The sequence below is a fragment of the Hermetia illucens genome, chromosome 2 (genome assembly GCF_905115235.1).
Source record: "Hermetia illucens chromosome 2, iHerIll2.2.curated.20191125, whole genome shotgun sequence".
Lineage (NCBI taxonomy): Eukaryota > Metazoa > Arthropoda > Insecta > Diptera > Stratiomyidae > Hermetia > Hermetia illucens.
Window position 1 is genome coordinate 18,863,499 of NC_051850.1, and position 18,416 is coordinate 18,881,914.

An 18,416-nucleotide genomic window follows, 5' to 3' on the forward strand; every position below is an offset into this window, starting at 1 on the left:
TATGGAAATCAAAGGACCATAGGATCTTTTTTCAAACACATCAGTTACCTTGCTGACATCTGTTTGCTCTTTCACTGACAAGTCATCGTACTCGCCTATCTGCAGAACATCGAGAGCGTGTTTTTGCCGACTGTGGCACCAAGCTTGATGCTACCCGACGCATTAACAGTGCTAGATCTGTTTCCACTGTTTTATTTAAAATCTGGAAGTATAGATACCACAAAACCAACAGCAAGTTAACACTGTCCAGCGCCAATGTTCTCCCTGTGCTGTTATATGGGAGCAGCAAATAGAAAGCATCTACCACTGTTCCTCAAATGCTTAATCTGGTCTGAGAAAATTTCGAAGGGCTGGGTCGGTACAGACAGACCAGATGCAAGTAGATGTATTGATTGGAAGGCTGAATTGGCAGTGGATAGGTTACACTTTAGGACAATGCAACAACCGCATTACTGGCTTGCCATTCAATGGAATCTCCTATCCCAAGGTGGCCGACGACTGGGTCGCCTTAGAGTTCCATGACGTAGAACAATTGAGGAGTATAGGGTTCTCTAGAAGTCCTGGGGCGAGCTGAAGCGCATTTCGCCGAACTGGGAACTATATTCCAAGTTCATTCACACAATCTACTCAGAAGTGAGGTCAAAGCTTCAGTATCAGTGGCAACTTTAGTTTGAAAATTAGATGCACCATGACTGCATAGCAAATTTCCACCCTCATCTTTGGGTCGTTGCGGACTGAGTCATACAAGCTTTTCTCCGAAAATACGACCAATCAAAGAAATCCCCGTTGTCTTTGTGTTAGATAGAAAACACATTGGTAATTTTTTCATAAATTCTAAATTATATTTATTGAACATTGCAGATCATCTCCTGCTTGTGTGTGATTTAACTTTAAAGCCAATCATAATTATGTAAAATGATAAACTGGAAACATTTTCTTTTATCTGTTCTTTTATATTTGAACTTAAACCTTTTATAACTGCTTAAATATTGTTTCTCTTCATTTTCCATAGAAGTCATTCAGTGCAATGTTCTACGACGGAATAGCGTTCTGGATAGCAAAAAACTAAAAACAAAAAGACCTTTCAAATGCTCCTTGAAGACTCCATGTAAGATAGTTGCGTTACATATTGTATGCGTTGATATATTATGTATTTAATTAAATTACATATTGTAAAGTACAATGGGAACGAAAGATGAAAAAGCAACAAAAAGAAATTCTAGATTACAATCGTGGGTGATGACCGGGTAGCGGCTACCAGGAGTCACCGCCTGCGGGCATAAGGGTCACCGGACTGAGCTTGAGAATTCATGCGGACATTCACACACACAAGCATCGAGTGCGCGCAAAAATGAATCTATCCTTGCGCAGACGTATCAAGAGAAAACATTAATTGAATTTCTGTTTTTCTTTTCCTTTTTATATTCATCATTTAATATCCTTCAAGTTTTGTTAAATATCCTCGTTTCAGAGAGTTCGCTTTTCAACTCTCGTTTGAACATTGGTTTTTCAACCTCCGATTGTTTTTTTTTTAAACCTTACTTTCCATATTATATTATATTTCTAGTGTATCATTAATTTCGTTAATCCTATGAAATGAAGTCTGTGTACGTTTACCGGGAGGGGACAGGAGGGAATCTAGGATCGCGCCGGATTGTTTGCCTCACGGTCTCACGTCAATCGTCCTCCTGGCGACGCTCCGGGGAAAGCGTTAGATTTTCTTTTTACACCGCATACCTACGATTTAAAAATGATTTTGTCACGCAAACTCACAGCACATAAAACATTATATCATCGTCTTATCTATAAGTGATACAATATAAGAAACTCCATTATGAATAAATAAAGATAAGTATGCGTACAAATGACTCTGTCGCTCGGCTACCGATTGGGTAGTCTTTCACGAGAACCACTGACCGAGAAACCGTGAGAATCGGTGCCGGTTGGAGGGGATGGTATTGAATGGATTGTTTTTTTTTTTGAGAAATGATTCACGCCCAATTGCAGAAGAAATAACATTCGCTCACACATGCTTATTAAAATAAACGACTCAATCCGATGTGCTGGTCTGTTTCTTCATAGATTTGAGAGCGCGTTCGCGCAATTGTTTTTCCAGGTCGTCGTTGACGGTACCTGTGTGGACATCCTCATCGCCGTCGCTGTCTGAGCTGCTTGCAGCCCTCTTGCTCTTCTTCTTATGTTTCTTGTGCTTTTTGTGTTTCTTGCTATGCTTCTTATGTTTTTTGTGTTTTTTTTTCTTCGATTCCGCCTCAGAATCTGAAGAACTATCGTCTGAATCTTTGCGAGATTTCTTATCTTTCTTCCGCTTCTTTTTGGGTGGATCTGAATCAGATGAATCATCTTTGCTTGGAGCTTTCACTTTCTTAGAGGATCGCTTCCGTGAATCTTTGTCGTGCTCGTCATCATCGTCCGATTCGCTGTCCGATTTTCGTCGTTCCGTTTTCTCGGCAGACTTAGGGTGTTTCTTTGAAGGAGCTTCTACTTCTTTCAATTCGGATACTTTCCGCTTCTGTTCAACACTACGCTCTTTCTTACGATCTTCCTCTTCCTTGCGACCTTTTACCTTCGCGTTTTCTTCCGCAGAATCGTTACTGCTCGAAGAGTCTCGTTTCTTCGGTTTCTTGGACTTTGCACGTTCCTTTTCTTCTTCACTTTCGCTATCTGAACTATCTTCGGAACTTGACTGACTCTTCCGTTTCGGAGGTTTCTCCTTCTTCGGTTCGGCAGCCTTAGCTTCAGGTTTAGAAGGTTTCGTTAGTTTTACAGTCTGAGAAATGGTTGCAGGATTCACAACGACTGCCTTTTCCCTTTCATGTGGTTTGAGGAACGGCGAAGGCGTTCTTGACAAACTAGACGTGTACCTAGACTTGGGTACATCACGCTTAGGTTTCTCTTCCACTTTATCATCCGGACGTTTAGCATCAACTCGTTTTTCATCGCGCTGAGGTGGCTCAACATCAAATCGTCTGGGTCGAGGAGGAGGTTCTTCTCTTTCTTTCCGCTCCATAGGCGAGCTTGGCCTTTTGGGGACTTTCTTCTCAGGACTATCTCTCGGATGAACAGGACTAGATCTACGTACAGAACTTGACTTTCTTTCCAAACTAGCACGTTTTGCCGGCGACGGACTTGATCTTCGTGACGCTGCTGAACTTTCTCGACGTTCAACCGGAACTGGGGCTTTATCCACGTCATTATCCCAATCGGAGACAGAACCCTCGTCTTGAACAGGACTCTCTCGACGTTCTTTTCTGAAATCGTTGAATCTACGTCGTTGTTGCTGCTGCTGTTGCATCGGGCTACGTCGTCGCGGCGGGGATCGTCTGTCTCTAGGCGGCGAAGGCCTTCTTTGAGGGGATGGTCTTCGCGGTGGTGACGCTCGACGGTCGCGGGGTGGCGATGGACGACGATCTCGCGGTGGTGGTGACCGGCGATCACGTTGCGGGGAACGGCGATCTCGAGGCATAGGCGAAGATCGTCTTTGCATTGGAGATTGTCTACGCGGCGGCGATTGCCTTCGATTTACGGGTGATCGCCTTGGGGAGAATTTCCTATCACGTGATCGCGATCGTCGATCACGATATTGGGGTGACCGGCGAATTGGGGATCTTCTGTCACGCGAAGGCGGCGATCGTCTTGGTGGTGACTGCCGCCTATTATCCCAAGGCGACCTACGATCTCTAGGAGACTGATTTCGCCGCATTCGATCTCTGCTTGGGCTTCGACGTCGCATATTATTCTGCCTACCCCGTTGACCACGACCTCCGCGACCCATTTGCATGGGAGATCTGCGCCTGTTGAATCTGAAACTAAAAATATTCCACAATTATTAAATACACTCCATAAAACCAAACCAAATAAACTCAATATTAGATTCACTACTTACTTCCTTGGTGATCGCGACCGACGAACAGGCGAGCGTGATCTCATACGTGGACTCCGGGATCGAGAACGATTCCATCCGCCACCGCCACCTCCTCCACCACCGCCACGTTGCGGGCTCCGTCCACGGGAGAATGACTGTCGCCGACCATGTTGTTCGAAACGTCGCTGATCTGATCGTCTGGGAGCCAATTTCTCAGGTGAAGTACTCGACGAAGAGTCCTTATTCGTCCTGTAATGACGTTTCTTCTGAACGCTATTCTGCTTCTTATGGATCTCGAAATCATCCTTGCCATTAACTGGTGAATGCGATAAACTATGTGAGCGAGATCGATCTCCAAATTTCTTAGGGGGCCTATCAGAAGAGCTCGAAGAATTTGACGACGACGAGCTTGATGATCGCGATGCTGATCTTTTCTTTCCTTTGGCCGGCGATCGCGAAGCCGATCGACTCGAGCTACGAGAGGCAGACGAATTGGAACCACTTCGGCTTCTACTCCTACTACGGCTGCTGCGCTTCTTATGGCCTTTAGAATCATTGGCAGAAGCTAAGTTTAAAAGCTTTTCTTGGACCTTTGTTAGTTTAGTTTGGGAATTATCTGATTTATGTCCGTTTGCATCGCTTGACTTTGGTACAGGTTCGGAACGATCTTCTTCTTTAGATGCACGCACGGCTGGAGATCTAGTCCTCGATCTTTTCGGCGGCGGTCGATTTCTAGTACGGGAATCATCACGATCGCGACGTCGAGATTTAGATAAAGACCGTCTACGATCGGATCTCTCTCTATCCCGTTGATCGCGAGATTTGCTAGGTCTACGTCTATCACTTGAACGTCTACGTGATCGCGAGCGTCTTTTCTCTCGTTCCCTGGATTTATCACGGGAGCTACGTCGACGAGGACTACGATCGCGAGAGTTTCGTTGCTTAGCTGGAGATCTATCACGAGATTTTGGTCGAGGTGATTTCGCCCTCTCCTTCACTTTCGGGGGTGATTTGGGTCTTTCTTTCTCGACAGCCGCACGCGGAGGTTCAAGATTGTTATTAACATTATTTGTTTCTATCGATTTGGAACGAGATCGCGAAGGTTTATAATCAAATTTCGATCTTTCAATATTATTGAATGTATCGTTTCGGTCATTGCTTCGTCGATCGTTGCTTTTGTCTCGTTCTTTACGCATTTCTAGTACCGATGCCGCCTCCTCTTCTCGCCTCAATATCTCTTCCTTCTTCTGATTTATGAACTCAGCTGGTATCCCTGTTTCCGATTCTTGTGCCGACAATAGAAGCGCCCATAGTTCATCCATAAATTGTCTGGCATTTTTACCATTCAGGAAACCAGTCATATTTATTTGCATTTTCTTGGGGCAGGGAAATTTCTCCTCCAGTTGATTATAGACAAATTCGACTACCACATCGTCCTCAATGTGTAAGATATCAGTTATTTTTTTACTAATCCATGGACGCAGTACATCCAATTTGACTTTTGTCATGTCGACCGGTTTGCTTAAGCAATCACCGAATCGCATTTGTTTCATTAATTTCTTCTCCTTGTCGCTGAAGCGAGTGTCTTGCTGTTGATTTGTCCCCTGTAAAAGAAAGGAAATTTTTAATAAGTTTCAATATCAAATATTTGTATAGTAGTCGAACATATAAAGTTGCCAGGTTGGATACATTTTTGAAATTTTTATTGAAGGATTCACAGCTACAATGGAAAAAAGTACGCCGTTTTGTTCAAGTTGTGGATCAAATAAAAGCAAGAAATCTTGGAGCACGATAACTATTTAAAAGAGTGATTCTTTCATCGGCTCCCACCTTATCTCAAGGTGGGTTTCCCACTCCTTTCACAAAGCAAGAGTCACAGTCAAGTTCAGCAATGTAGCGACGCTCCGTGAACTTGGATTTCTAGAGTATACACACTGTATTTTGTGCTTTCGCTTTTCCCCCAAATTTCATTCGATAGAAGCGGGTGCAACTGGTCGCTTTCCGCTAAACTTAAAAATGGAACAAATTTCAATTTCTATTTACTAAGAATTCCCGGTTATCAACGAACATTGACTAGCCCCGATTACGTATTATTGAATGCACATAGGCGCATTGGTTTAACTGGGCTAAAACGAATGTGCATGCATTTAGCCATGCAAAAATGTGAGTTGATTTTCGCTTTCCCTGAGTCGACTTTACTGCAGTTCAAAGTCGGCGTCAGTAGAATCAAAAATGAACGGAATCGAAGACCGGCTGATCGGGGAGACAGCTGATCAGCGGTAGATAGAATGGGAGATCGATTTTGAGATATAGAGGTCGAATGCGGTATTGAATGTCGTGCGATTGGAAAATATAGGAGGGAGTTGGAGCAATAATTTCATCGGATGTGCAATAAATTTGATAACAAAGATAATTGTATAGTGTAGGAAAAATAGTGAAATTAGATGAAATTCATTAATTAAAAGTGAAAATGTTAGTTAAATCAAAGGAGCGGAAAACGTTTTTTTTTTTTTAAAGGACATACAGATTGTGATAGAGAAATATATTATTTGTGATAAAAATAGTTTGCGAAAAATCTATTTTTTCTGAAATTCAACAGATGAAAAGTTAAGGAAAAACGGAATGGATTCCGTGAAAGCCAAAACTTGAGAAGGGAAACTTTTTTCTCAGATTCAGGGAAATGATTCCGGACCGGAAGACAGGAATCCGTCATCGAAAAAGCGAAGCCATAAAGTAAGTGAACGAAAGGTGCCAACAATAAAGAAGTCCTGCTGTAGTGGCTCGACGGAGATTGGCTCCCTGGATTAAATTGCTGCTCATTAGCCATTCACAAGAAATGCGAACAATCAAGTCGTGAAGGTCTTTCGGGGATATTCAGCGAAGTTCCGGAAAGACTATATACGGCCGATCGTATCCCTTGATTTTTATTTTATATACAAGCAACCGTGAACAGACGATTTGCCACTGCCCTGGTAAGAAACCGTAAACCCGCCATCGCTTCACTTTTTTGAGAAGTTTGGGTGCAAGTCCTAAGCGAGGGGTCCGTGGACCAGGAAAGAGGGAGTAAGTTGCTTCCCATTTGGTCCGGTCCAGCATTAAGTTGATGCGGACTTAGGACCCCATCATTCCTAAAACGAATATAACAGTGAACAGTCTTGAATTTTCTTGAGGAAGGATGGAAGAAGTCTATGATCTGTTTTTGCTCGTTCATCGAACACATATCATTTCAGTGCGGCAGTTTCTCATATGAACAGGAAAGGGAAATATTCTTAATAACAAGATGGTTCCTTGGTTATGTGTATTAACCTGTATTTTCTTTTTGTAGCCGTAATTTGCATTATATTTTATTTTGTCACACAATTTTTTTATTGACTTAATAATTTGAAGACTCTCTTCCCTCATTCTCCTTAGTCCACAAAGCTCTTATAAATAAGAGACATCCTCCAAAATAATGACCTAAAGATGTCAAAGAAGGGTGGGAACTTCAGAGGCCGCATCTCACTAAACATCTGAGGCAAAAGGAATAATGATCGAGGATGTGATCCGCCGTGTAGGCTCTTTTTCAATCGCGGCACTGGAGTCCGGAGTTTTAAAGCTAAACACGTGCGATCAAGCCGTTTTTTTTTTTTGCAAATTTTTATTTCTAAGTTTAGCTTGCGTGTTGCCTATTTCGATGGGCTTCCGGAATCTCCGTGTTTATTTTTCAGGATGCGTGGGTCTGCACTGGAAGAGACACGTGAATTTTGGCAATGACACGTGGGGATCGAAGTGCTCAGGCTAAGACAGAGGCGTGCAACCATGTGTGGACGGAGTGCTTCCATAGAGCTTCAAGATTTGTGGGCGGTCAATTTCGTCATCCTTTTAGGTTTTTGGGATAGCTCTCTCCTCTGGGTCGTCTCCGACCAGTTAGGATGTTCGTTTGACCACCACAATTTCAACTTGTCGATTACATATCCTCGATTCTCTAGGAGAAATGTGAATCAACAACTTACGAGTTTTGAGGAATGTGGCCAGCAATTTGAAAATTTTGAAATGGATATACATTCGAATGGCTTTCCCCTTAGCTTCGGGTTATGATAGGGCTTCGTGTTACAAAAATGGCGAGTACCGCATACGCCAATGAAGATACCTTGGTAAGAAGCGAAGAGCACTGGGATTGATGAATGTGGAGACGATGGCAATAACTAATGGCTAAGTGTGGGCTGAGGCACGATTACTTAGTTTACCTCGTTTGTCGGAATTCAGGGCAGAACGAACAAAAATCATATCAGGAGATCTACTGTTACACGGACGATACAAAAAGGAAGTTTGCCGTGGTGAATGGGCACCGCTTTTGTTAACATTCCCCACTTTTTTAGGTAGGTAGGATAAGTTTCCACAAAAATATACATTCTCAGAACAAAGTCGTTAACACTGCCGGCAGACAATATTCTTTTGATTTTTCACGACTTCGGTCAAATCAGAAGCCATCTCTCGCGGAACTTTCGTTAGTTTCGAGTCTCTGTAGTGTATCCACAATTGAATCTAAAAATTCCTTTTTTCTTGTAGCGCCTAAGGTTTCAGACTCACTTCAACATGCCACCGCTTATGATCTTCGATCAGCAGTTTGGGGATGGAAGTGGCACATACCTTGTGATAATGCAAAGGCTCTATCAAAATCTCGTATCGTCTACATATTGATAACGGGGATCTGCACGCAACTCACGAATTCTTTCCTCGCGCATTTTTTTCTTTCCAAACCAAAGGAAGACTGCCATGATCGTCTTTAAACACGTTTTTGAGCTCTTTGTCATGCCATGTCTGTATATTGTAGTCCACAAACTTCGCATAACTAGCGATGAATGTCAATGGAAATAGTACCCTTTGCACTTAACTAACTTAGACCTGGTAAAAGAAGCGAGTGGGAGCTCCATCATTGTCCAGCAGAGGCTGAGCGTTGTGACGAATTCCGATTGCCAGAGATTTGAAGGAGAAGAAAAAAAACTAGATCCCAATGTTGCGTGAAAACCGTTTCGGGGGTTTCTGACACCCTACAGGTCTCATTTTATGAACACGCTCTGTGACGACGATGAAAGAAATTTGTTATCAAATAATAATAATCGCTGGCGCAACAATCCAATTGGACCAGGGCCTTGAAGTGTGTTAGCGCACTTCATTGAAGACCTTAACGGTACACTACAGGATCACAGAATCCTATAGGAAGCAATGTGGTCAGCATTGCGCTCGCCCAAGATTATTACACAGCTGAGGTCACGATAGAGAGCGCTTCGCTCATCCCCATATATTATATATAATATTATGACAAAAAAAATCGATTCTTGGAATCCGACACACGGGGTGACCCTCTTAAAGCAGCTCACAGCTAACATTAGCATGAGACGTCTCATGAATGCTACGCAGTCCGTTTGGGTCTATGACACGAAAGTTTGTGCTGAAGCACTTGGCAAGGTGTATCGCAATTGCTTTGTGCAAGTACAGAGACGGGGAGTAAAACCTAGGTATGAACCTCTGATTCTTGCCTCCGCCATGCTTTCGAAATAAGTAAAGTCTCATTTTTGAAGTCTCATTTTTCAAGGAATTAGTTAATGACTTTTTCCGATGCCAGTACTCGGCCCCCCAAAGTCTTCGCCCCATTCTACTGTCATGCGACTGCGTCCTCCGATTTCGAAAATAGAACAGAGCGCCACTCACGTTGTTAATCGAGTTCTCCCATCGAGGCGATCGCCTATCCACAAACATTTATCCTACTTCGCCGTCATGTAGACTATGCCAATTTAGATGCGAGTGGAAGCTTTTTACCCTTCGTATAAAAAGTACCAACCGCTACCGGCCATTCTCTACCACCGGTTTTAACGGGTTGAGGACTAATTTCGCAAGTAAGGTGTGATGCAAGGTGAACCAAGCCCAAATTGGGAACTGAGAAATTTTAGTCTACTCCCCAAACATTGCATCTTCGTGTTTCCATTTATTCCGTTCAATGCCATCACCCTTTCCACTTCATACGAAGGTATCGAGAAATGGCTTAGCGAACGGATCGAATCGAAAGAACCTAATTTTTATATTCTTTTTTTCGAATCGTTAGCATCACAATAATATGTGCAAGCAAGGTGCACATGGTTGATAAATGGCAGCGAACCTTGAAATTACAGACCTTATAATCATGCCTTCATCCAGATCGAGCAGGCGGCGATGGGCGCGAGATCTTGGGCTGCACATCAATGAAGGCAAGTCAACGTCATCACCGAAAACCAACCAACCAAAAACATCAAACCGCACTGGTCAAATAGGAAGAATTAGGATCGGAGAATACAACTTTGAGACCGTTGATAACTTCTTTTATCTAGGGTCGAAAATCACAACCGATAACAGCTACGGTGATGAAATCCGCGCACGGTTGTTGGCAGCCAACAGCCTATTGTTCCACTTGAAACGTCTCACCATAGGGCGCTTACTGTACAAGACAATGATTTTGCCAGTTCTCATGTATTCCTCGGAGACTTGGGTTCTTAGCAAGAAGAATTGCGAACTCTTGACCGCGTTCGAGAGAAGAATCCTCCGAAGAATTTTTGGCCCTTTACATGAGGGTGGACGTTTCCGTAGCCTACATAGCGCAGGAATCTATAAGCGATACCATGTCCGTCAAGTTGTGGATAAAATCTGGCTAAATAGGTTACGGTGGGCGGGTCACTTAATCCGTATGGATGAGGATGATCCAGCCCGGAAAGTCTATAAGGGCAATATCGATGGTAGAAAAAGAAGACGAGGCAATACGATTAAGGAGCTGTCGCGACCTCCAGGAAAATTGACGACCATATTCTAGGCAAACACGTGTCAATTTATTGGGCACAGAAAAATGTTTGCAACAAAAATCGGGGAATCGCACGATTTGTCATCAGCACTAAACATGAACGACATAGTAAACCACCAATTCCTGTAGAATTGCCATCAGTGGCTGTGGAAACTTGCCCAACTGAACGAAATATCCCTGATGTGGATGACGCAGTAACAGACGACCGCCGATAGAGGATAGTCGACAGACAATAGACGATCGATGATAAACAGTTAACAGACGACAGAGTACAGAGGGTAATCAACAGACACCACACAACACACAACAGAGGGTCCATCGTTTAAAAAGGAAACTGACGGAGTTGCTTGCCAAAGGTCTGGAATCACAATAGTGGCGCCAACTTTTGGCATTCGGCCATCCACTGTCAAGTCTATTCTGAAGAGTGAAATTGCAAAAATTACCGATCGTAGCAGGCGGAAAAGGCTTAAGTGCTTGGTTGAGTGCCTCCCACCAGTAAAATAAACTAACAACGAATTTTCGATTTTTCCCCCTACTAAGCCATGTAGCAAGCACTTCAAAAAGAAATTCAAATCTTATCCAAATTCCTTAAAAGTAAAAAAAAAATCTGACCACTCAATGGTTCCCTATAAAACCCAATGTAAATGGTATTAGGTTGTTGCAAATGAAATGTCGGATTTTTCAATGAAGTAAAGTTAGTTATGATTTTAATGTTTAAAACTGCCGCAAGGTGACTCTGGTGGTATGGGATAATTGAGTATAAATAGTCGTTCGTTCGATCAAGGAGTCATTTCAGTTTCAATCGTCATTGAAGTTCCAAGTAAAACTCAAAGAAAAAAGCATGGAAGGGAGTCAAAAACGTCTACTTTTTCTATATGAATTTAAACTTGGTCACAACGCAGCGGATGCAACCAGAAACATTTGCAGAGCATTTGGAGCTGACGCAGCAAACGAACGAACGACACAGCGGTGGTTCGAAAAATTCCGATCAGGCGACATGACCCTCCAAAGTGAACCTCGTGGACACCCAGGACCATCCATCGACAACGACGAGTTGCGTTTGATAGTGGAATCTGATCCCCGATCATCGATTCGTGACATTGCAGAGAAAATAGGCGTACACTATTCGACAGTATCTCGGCACTTACAACAGCTTGGAAAGGTGAAGAAGCTTGATAAGTGGGTTCTGCATGAACTCAACGAGCAAAACATGGCGCTGCGAATGGAAATATCCAGTTCTCTACTCAACCGCAACAGGAACAATCCCTTTTTGCGCAGAATAATGACATGCGATGAAAAGTGGATATTGTACGACAACCGTCGCAGATCAGCGCAATGGCTAGATGCCGATCAGCCTCCACAACACATGCCAAAACCGAGCCTTCACCCGAAGAAGGTAATGGTAACTGTTTGGTGGTCTGCATCTGGAATTATTCATTATTCGTTTTTGGAGCGTGGTGAAACAATTAATGCAGAGAAATATTGTGCCCAACTTGATGAAATGCACGAGAAATTACGTGTTCAGCGGCCTAGATTGGTCAACAGAGATGGAGTGATACTGCTCCATGATAACGCCCGACCTCATGTTTCCAGAATGACGGTCCAAAAATTAAATGAATTACGAAATGAGACTCTTCCTCATCCACCATATTCACCCGACCTCTAGCCAACCGACTACCACTTTTTTAAGGATTTGGATCACTTTTTGGCGGGGAAACAATTCAGCAATGAAGTAGCTGTCAAAAGTGCCTTTGAAGAATTTCTTAGCTCTAGAAACCCAGACTTTTACGAAACTGGAATAAATGCCCTTGTATCTCGTTGGGAGAAGTGCATTGAAGCTGCTGGTTCTTATTTTGACTAATAAAATTAATTTTCATAAAAGTTATAATTTTTTGAAATTTTACTCAAATATCCTACATTTCATTTGCAACAACCTAATAGTTCTTCACTGCAAACATTTTTCCGAAATATGCAGGGTCTTACTTCTCCTATTATTACGGTTTTATAGCTTTTTAGTCTAGCGTGGGTCCTTGGTTTCCCCAAATTTTCTCAGTTCAAGTGACTATTCACATTAATCTGGAAAACCGAGCAGCGTATTGTGTCGAGCCCTTCCATTCGTTTGGAAGCTTTCCTTCCATCTTCGTAACATAAGATTGATCGCAGCAGTGTCTTATAGATTGTTGCGAGGCTCTGCTTTTGGCAGTCCTTCGGCGAATACAGTCGGTGCCGAGGGCCGAGTCTACTCGCACTACCTAGCAGCCGCGGCCTAAGATGGCGAAGGCTTACGAGCTGTGCCAATTCAATGAGAATTTGGCTCGCTTATAACATACCCCGATCACGAGAGCTCCTGTGCCAGATGCGTGCAAATGCATTCAAGATTACGGCGGTCTGCACGGGGCACTGGCCCATAGGGGACCATGCCCCTAGGCTCGGTATACCCTACAATTCGCATTGCCGAAACTGTGGAGAAGGAAGGGAAAACCTCATAACTTTCTCTGCGATTGCCCAGCTCTGGCTAGAGTCAGGCTGCGGACACTGGGTAAATCATTCTTTGGGGACCTCAGAGAGATTTCTAGCTGCAGGGTCGGAGAGCTGCTTTCCTTCGAGAATGTTACGGGCTGGACTCTGCCTCCCTGCTCCCATAACAATCACGGTCTTAGCTGTTTGTGGCATCAAAACGGCGCACCAAAGCGCTAATTGGGCTCCTCGAAGCGTCCACTGATACCTACCTACTGGGCTGAGGGCGCATCCTTGGAGAATGACATTGAAAACTTCAGTGGCCTTATCATCAAAAGTTACCCTCTTGTGTGAGAGAAACCTGATGATCCAAACAAACAGATCGGTAGGAACTATAAACTCTCTAAGGGTGTTTTTCAGGATGGACAGATCAATCCTTTCATAGGTTCTTTTTTGTGTCGAAAGAGATGACTTGCCCATAAAGGCTCTTTCCTTGGCCACGGAGATGTTGAGAAGACAGTCATTGACGCAAGAGCTAGCGGATAAGCCCCTTGGGTAAGCACAGGAGTTGGGTGGTAGCAACTGTCGGTCCTCAATGAAAGCCACCAGCCTGCCCTTGACGATGGAATTAACAATTTTGACCAACACAGATTTGAGGGAAATTGGTCAGAAGCTGCCTAAGTTGCTTAGGCTTTCTACCCTTTTTTGGGATAGAGATGACTTTATTGGCGGACCCGTAGGTTGAAGGTCAAGCCAGCAATGATTGAGGCAGCCAGGAAGAGTTGATTTCCCCACAGGGCTGTGCCAAGCCACATATTAATGTGATCTGGGCGCCTTTATGTTTTCGGAGTGCTGAGTGAAGTTCGTCAGAACGAAAAGGTTGAAAAGAGTGAACAAACGACAAGTTCCCTATAGTTGACACGTAAATCTGCTCGATACGCTTAGACATCTATGATAAAGTCGAGAACAAAAAGGAAAGCGAAAAAGAAACGTTCGTCATTAAATTGTGAATAAACTTGATTCCCTGCATTTCACTAGGTGTTCACCTAACCGCAACTTTTCCTCGTAAGAAGCAACAATAATTTAATTTACAGAAGTCACGCAAACGGAGAAGCTGACAAACTTTGCTTCAATGGTAATCAGAACTGGAGGAGGCCGAAGCGGCGATAATGGAATTTCTCTTTCCGCTGATTAAGGAATTCCACTGAAAGCAGATATTCAGATTCTCAGAAATAAGCTTCATTTTTTTCTGTCAAACATTGACAGGGAGCCATGGTAAGACCACAACAGTCACGTACAATTCACGCCGATAACACATAATAGGATTGCAAACACGCCGGGAGCGGACAACAGGGCGCAAAATTCGCCGACACCGTCCCAACTGTCAAAAACTCGCGACGGTCTTCCGTTTGGAAGCCGCTCCGGCGCACAACCGCCAACAACTCACCGTGAACATCATCTTGATAATGGAAAGTTCGTGCTAGTCTCACGCCAAAACTTCCAGAACGCTTCCGCCACTCACTGGATCCTTCGAGGACGAGCACACTTGCCCACTAGAACGGCCGCGACACTTCAAAACCGACAGACCGGGTCCGTTGAGATAATGCCACACACAACTACCGACGCGAAACGTATTAAACAAATCCAGGCTCGCCCTGTTTTTGGCGGCTCCTGCCAACTTCGATACGACAATCTCGCACGAATTTCAAAATTCCGCTTTGCAGGCAACAACATTGGTGACGGCCAGCCATGAAAAAATTGCTAAGTCGTCGATCGCCAAAACATCGCAAATACAGCAAGAAAAAACTGCAATCGGCCCGTTCGGCATCGAAGAGGCTCGCACAAATGTGATTATTTACGTGACATAGCCCGTGCAGAATATCGCGGAAAGAGTAATTCACCGGACACTTGTTAAACTGAGTGGAAATGAACAGATGCAAAACACAAATTTCCACACAATTTTGGCCACTTTTATTACGCGATTTTCATGCGGTTCAGCGACAAATTGAAAATGGCGGAGCGTCGACCAGTGAAGTAACGAAACACCACTATACACAGTCGGCAAAATGTTTCGTTGTCCTGCGCCATCTGTAGGTCAGATGGGAGCCGGTTGTTGAGAAAACTCAGTCCAGCTTATAAATAAATAAATTTCGTAAAAGGTCAAACGTTAACGTGGTGTATTCGTAAATAGTAGAGATATTAAAAATATCTTATTATTTAGACAAAATTAATTTCAAATTATTTTCTTTCAAACCAAAATACTTTTTGAATGTTTTTTTTTTTTGTAACACAGAACATTACTGAAATCGATTGGCTGTCTGTCCGTCTGTTTGTTTGTTCCGGTCAATTTCAATTAAATCAAAAAAAGTCGAGAAATCCAAAAAAAGACTTGATGATTGGGGCTATTCTAGATGGAAGTTACGTGCGGGATATCAACTGAACGTGTGCATAGTATTTTACGTGAACTTAGGTGTACCGCGTTTATTACGCTCAGTCAGAAGTTGAGCCGGAAAACTGTTTGAATCGTGAATTTGGCACTTTGCACGCACATTCCCGGCGAATTTATTGCGTACATCTATAAATGTGGATGACACCTGTGTTCAGAAGCTGAACAAGCTGAGAATAATATGTGACTTCATCATTGTTTCCTCAGGTTAATCAACCACCTGCCGCTGCATTCGAGCACATATTTCCTCTACAAGTAAGTTATTAAAAATAAAAAATCAATTACAGGGTTCGGCAGCATAACTTCCTTTTTTCAAAACTCAATAAAAACTATTGTATGCATTGGAAAATATTTATTTATTTTTTATAATGTAGGTACATGTCTAAGGTTTTTATTTACATTGTTTTGAAGATCAAATCTGTTAAGTGACGTCCCCCATTCTCCATACATTGCGTAAACCGATTTCTGGCGTTTGTCATGACTCTTGTTAGCATAGCAGGTGTTATGTTGGCAATTTCTTCATGGATGTTGGTCTTCAAATCTTGCAGGGTTCTTGGACGGTTCACATAAACACGGGATTTCAAAAAACCCCATAGAAAAAAATCACAAGGGGACAGATCGGGAGAGCGTGCCGGCCATTCCAAATCGCCTCTAATTGAGATAAGGCGCTCTGGAAAGTGTTCCCTCAAAACAGCCATCGATGCTCTTGAAGTGTGTGTGTGCTGTTGCACCGTCTTGTTGGAACCAAGTGTCCCCCAAATCCAAATTTTCTAGCCGTGGGAAAAAAAAATTCTGTAGCATGTTTACATACCGGTCCGAATTCACTGTCGCTGTAACCTCATTTTCCTCAAAAAACCAGGGACCAATAATTCCAGCTGAGGAAATTACACACCACACTGTGACTTTGGGTGAATGCAAAGGCTTTTGATGCAATTCTCGAGGGTTGGTGTCAGCCCAGTAGCGCATGTTTTGTTTGTTAACCGACCCACACGACGAAATGCACGCTGTGTTGCAATAACCGAACATCCGCTTGAAAAGTAAACCTCAACGGCAAAGGCACGCTTCTCACTATTCCAACGCATGATGGTGACTGAACCATATCAGGACAAAACTTTACAGTATCCCCTCTTGAACGAGACCATTAGCGCTCCGCTATGACATCAATTAACTGAGTGGCGCGCATTTTAAAAAAGGAAGTTATGCTGCCGCACCCTGTATTATCATTTATTAATTGCCTTATGAATATGATAGCAATTGATTAATTATAGGTCACGAATATATATCGTGACAAATTTTGAATTATTTAAGTAATGCTGTTTCAAATACACAATGCAGTTAATCAGTAACCATGTGGTTTGATAATTGTCTCTCAACTCTCATCTTTTCCTCAAAATATGATTTTCTTCTACATCCATTGAGGATATCAGAATTCTTTTCCATCACATCACCAACTGGGGCGGCTGCGTGATATTTGGAATTGCTAAAACAACAATAAGTTTCACCCGAGACTTTCCGAGCTGAATCATCCTCATCCATACGGATTAAGTGACCCGCCCACAATATAGCCAATATAGACTCCGATCACTATCTCGTTTGCATGGCGCTCCGGGCTCGAATAACAACACCACCCAGAATCCCCTCTGACAATCAGGTGGAGTTAACACTGAAGCCATCCACAACACAGCCATCCGCGACACCTATAAGAGGGAAATGGATGCGGCAATAACCCCAGTCAACAGAGATCTTGGGGATGAAGCATCAACAAATGATCTTCACAATTACCTGAAGAACGTTATCATAAATACGGCCACAAACATACTTGGCCCCAGCTGTAAAAACAGTCGGAACAGTGGTTTGACGATGAATGTAAACTAGCTACGGAACGGAAGAATGCCGAATACCGAGTAATGTTGCATTCTCAAAGGGCGCGGGCACGCGCAGAGACTTATCACGAACTCTGTCGAGCGGAGAAGCGACTTCACAGACGGAAAAAGGAAGGCTGGGAGAACCAACAGGTCTGCAAACTCGAAAAGTACAGGGAGCAACCGCACCAGGCGCGCACGTTTCACCAACAAGTCAGCAGGATGAAGCCTTACACACCTCGATGTTCATCCTGCTGAGACAAAGAGGGAAGATTTCGAGACAGAATGGGCATATTGGAGCGATGGGTTGAGTACTTTGATGAACTCCTGAACAACCAGAACATCGGCGAGTTGGAGGTCCCGCCAACTGAAGACGACGGACAAATACTGCCACCACCAAGTTTAGGAGAAACAGTTCGTGCAATTCATCGGCTAAAAAATCATAAGTCGCCAGGAGCCGATGGAATTACAGCCGAATTGGTTAAATATGGAGGCGACCAGTTACACCAAGTGGTTATTAAGTTATGCTCAAGGTATGGGACAGCGAGTATGCCTGACGATTGGCAACGAGGCATTATCTGTCTCATACATAAAAAGGGAGATTCACACAGTGCAGCAATTATAGAGGTATCACCTTGCTGAGTACCATCGCCAAGATATTCTCCGCTATCTTGCTAGGCCGGATAGCCCCATACGCTCAGAACATGATTGGCCCATACCATGGAGGCTTCACTCCAGGCAAATCAGCAATAGATTAGATTTTCTCTCGGCAGCAAACGGTGGAAAAACTGTTGGAATATGGACATCAGTCGCGCCATCTCTTCACCGACTTCAAAGCCGCCTATGATAGACTACGGTGACCCTGACCAATGTGCAAGGCCAGATAAGAGTAGCAGGATCACTTTCAAGACCATTCGACATCAACAACGGTCTACGACAAGGGGATGCTCTATTATGCGT

The 18,416-nt window shown here is 43.5% G+C and overlaps 1 protein-coding gene across 1 annotated transcript; it reads right to left on the reverse strand.

Moving 5' to 3' along the window:
• Window positions 1-1,132: 1,132 nt before the first annotated feature.
• On the reverse strand, window positions 1,133-15,192 carry LOC119647610 (serine/arginine repetitive matrix protein 1). The gene is made up of 3 exons (XM_038048642.1): window positions 14,596-15,192; window positions 3,905-5,487; window positions 1,133-3,827 (listed from the first exon to the last, which is right to left on the reverse strand). Exons 1-3 carry the CDS (start codon window positions 14,605-14,607, stop codon window positions 2,051-2,053), a joined length of 3,372 nt encoding a protein of 1,123 aa, XP_037904570.1. The 5' UTR covers window positions 14,608-15,192; the 3' UTR covers window positions 1,133-2,050.
• Window positions 15,193-18,416: the final 3,224 nt, after the last annotated feature.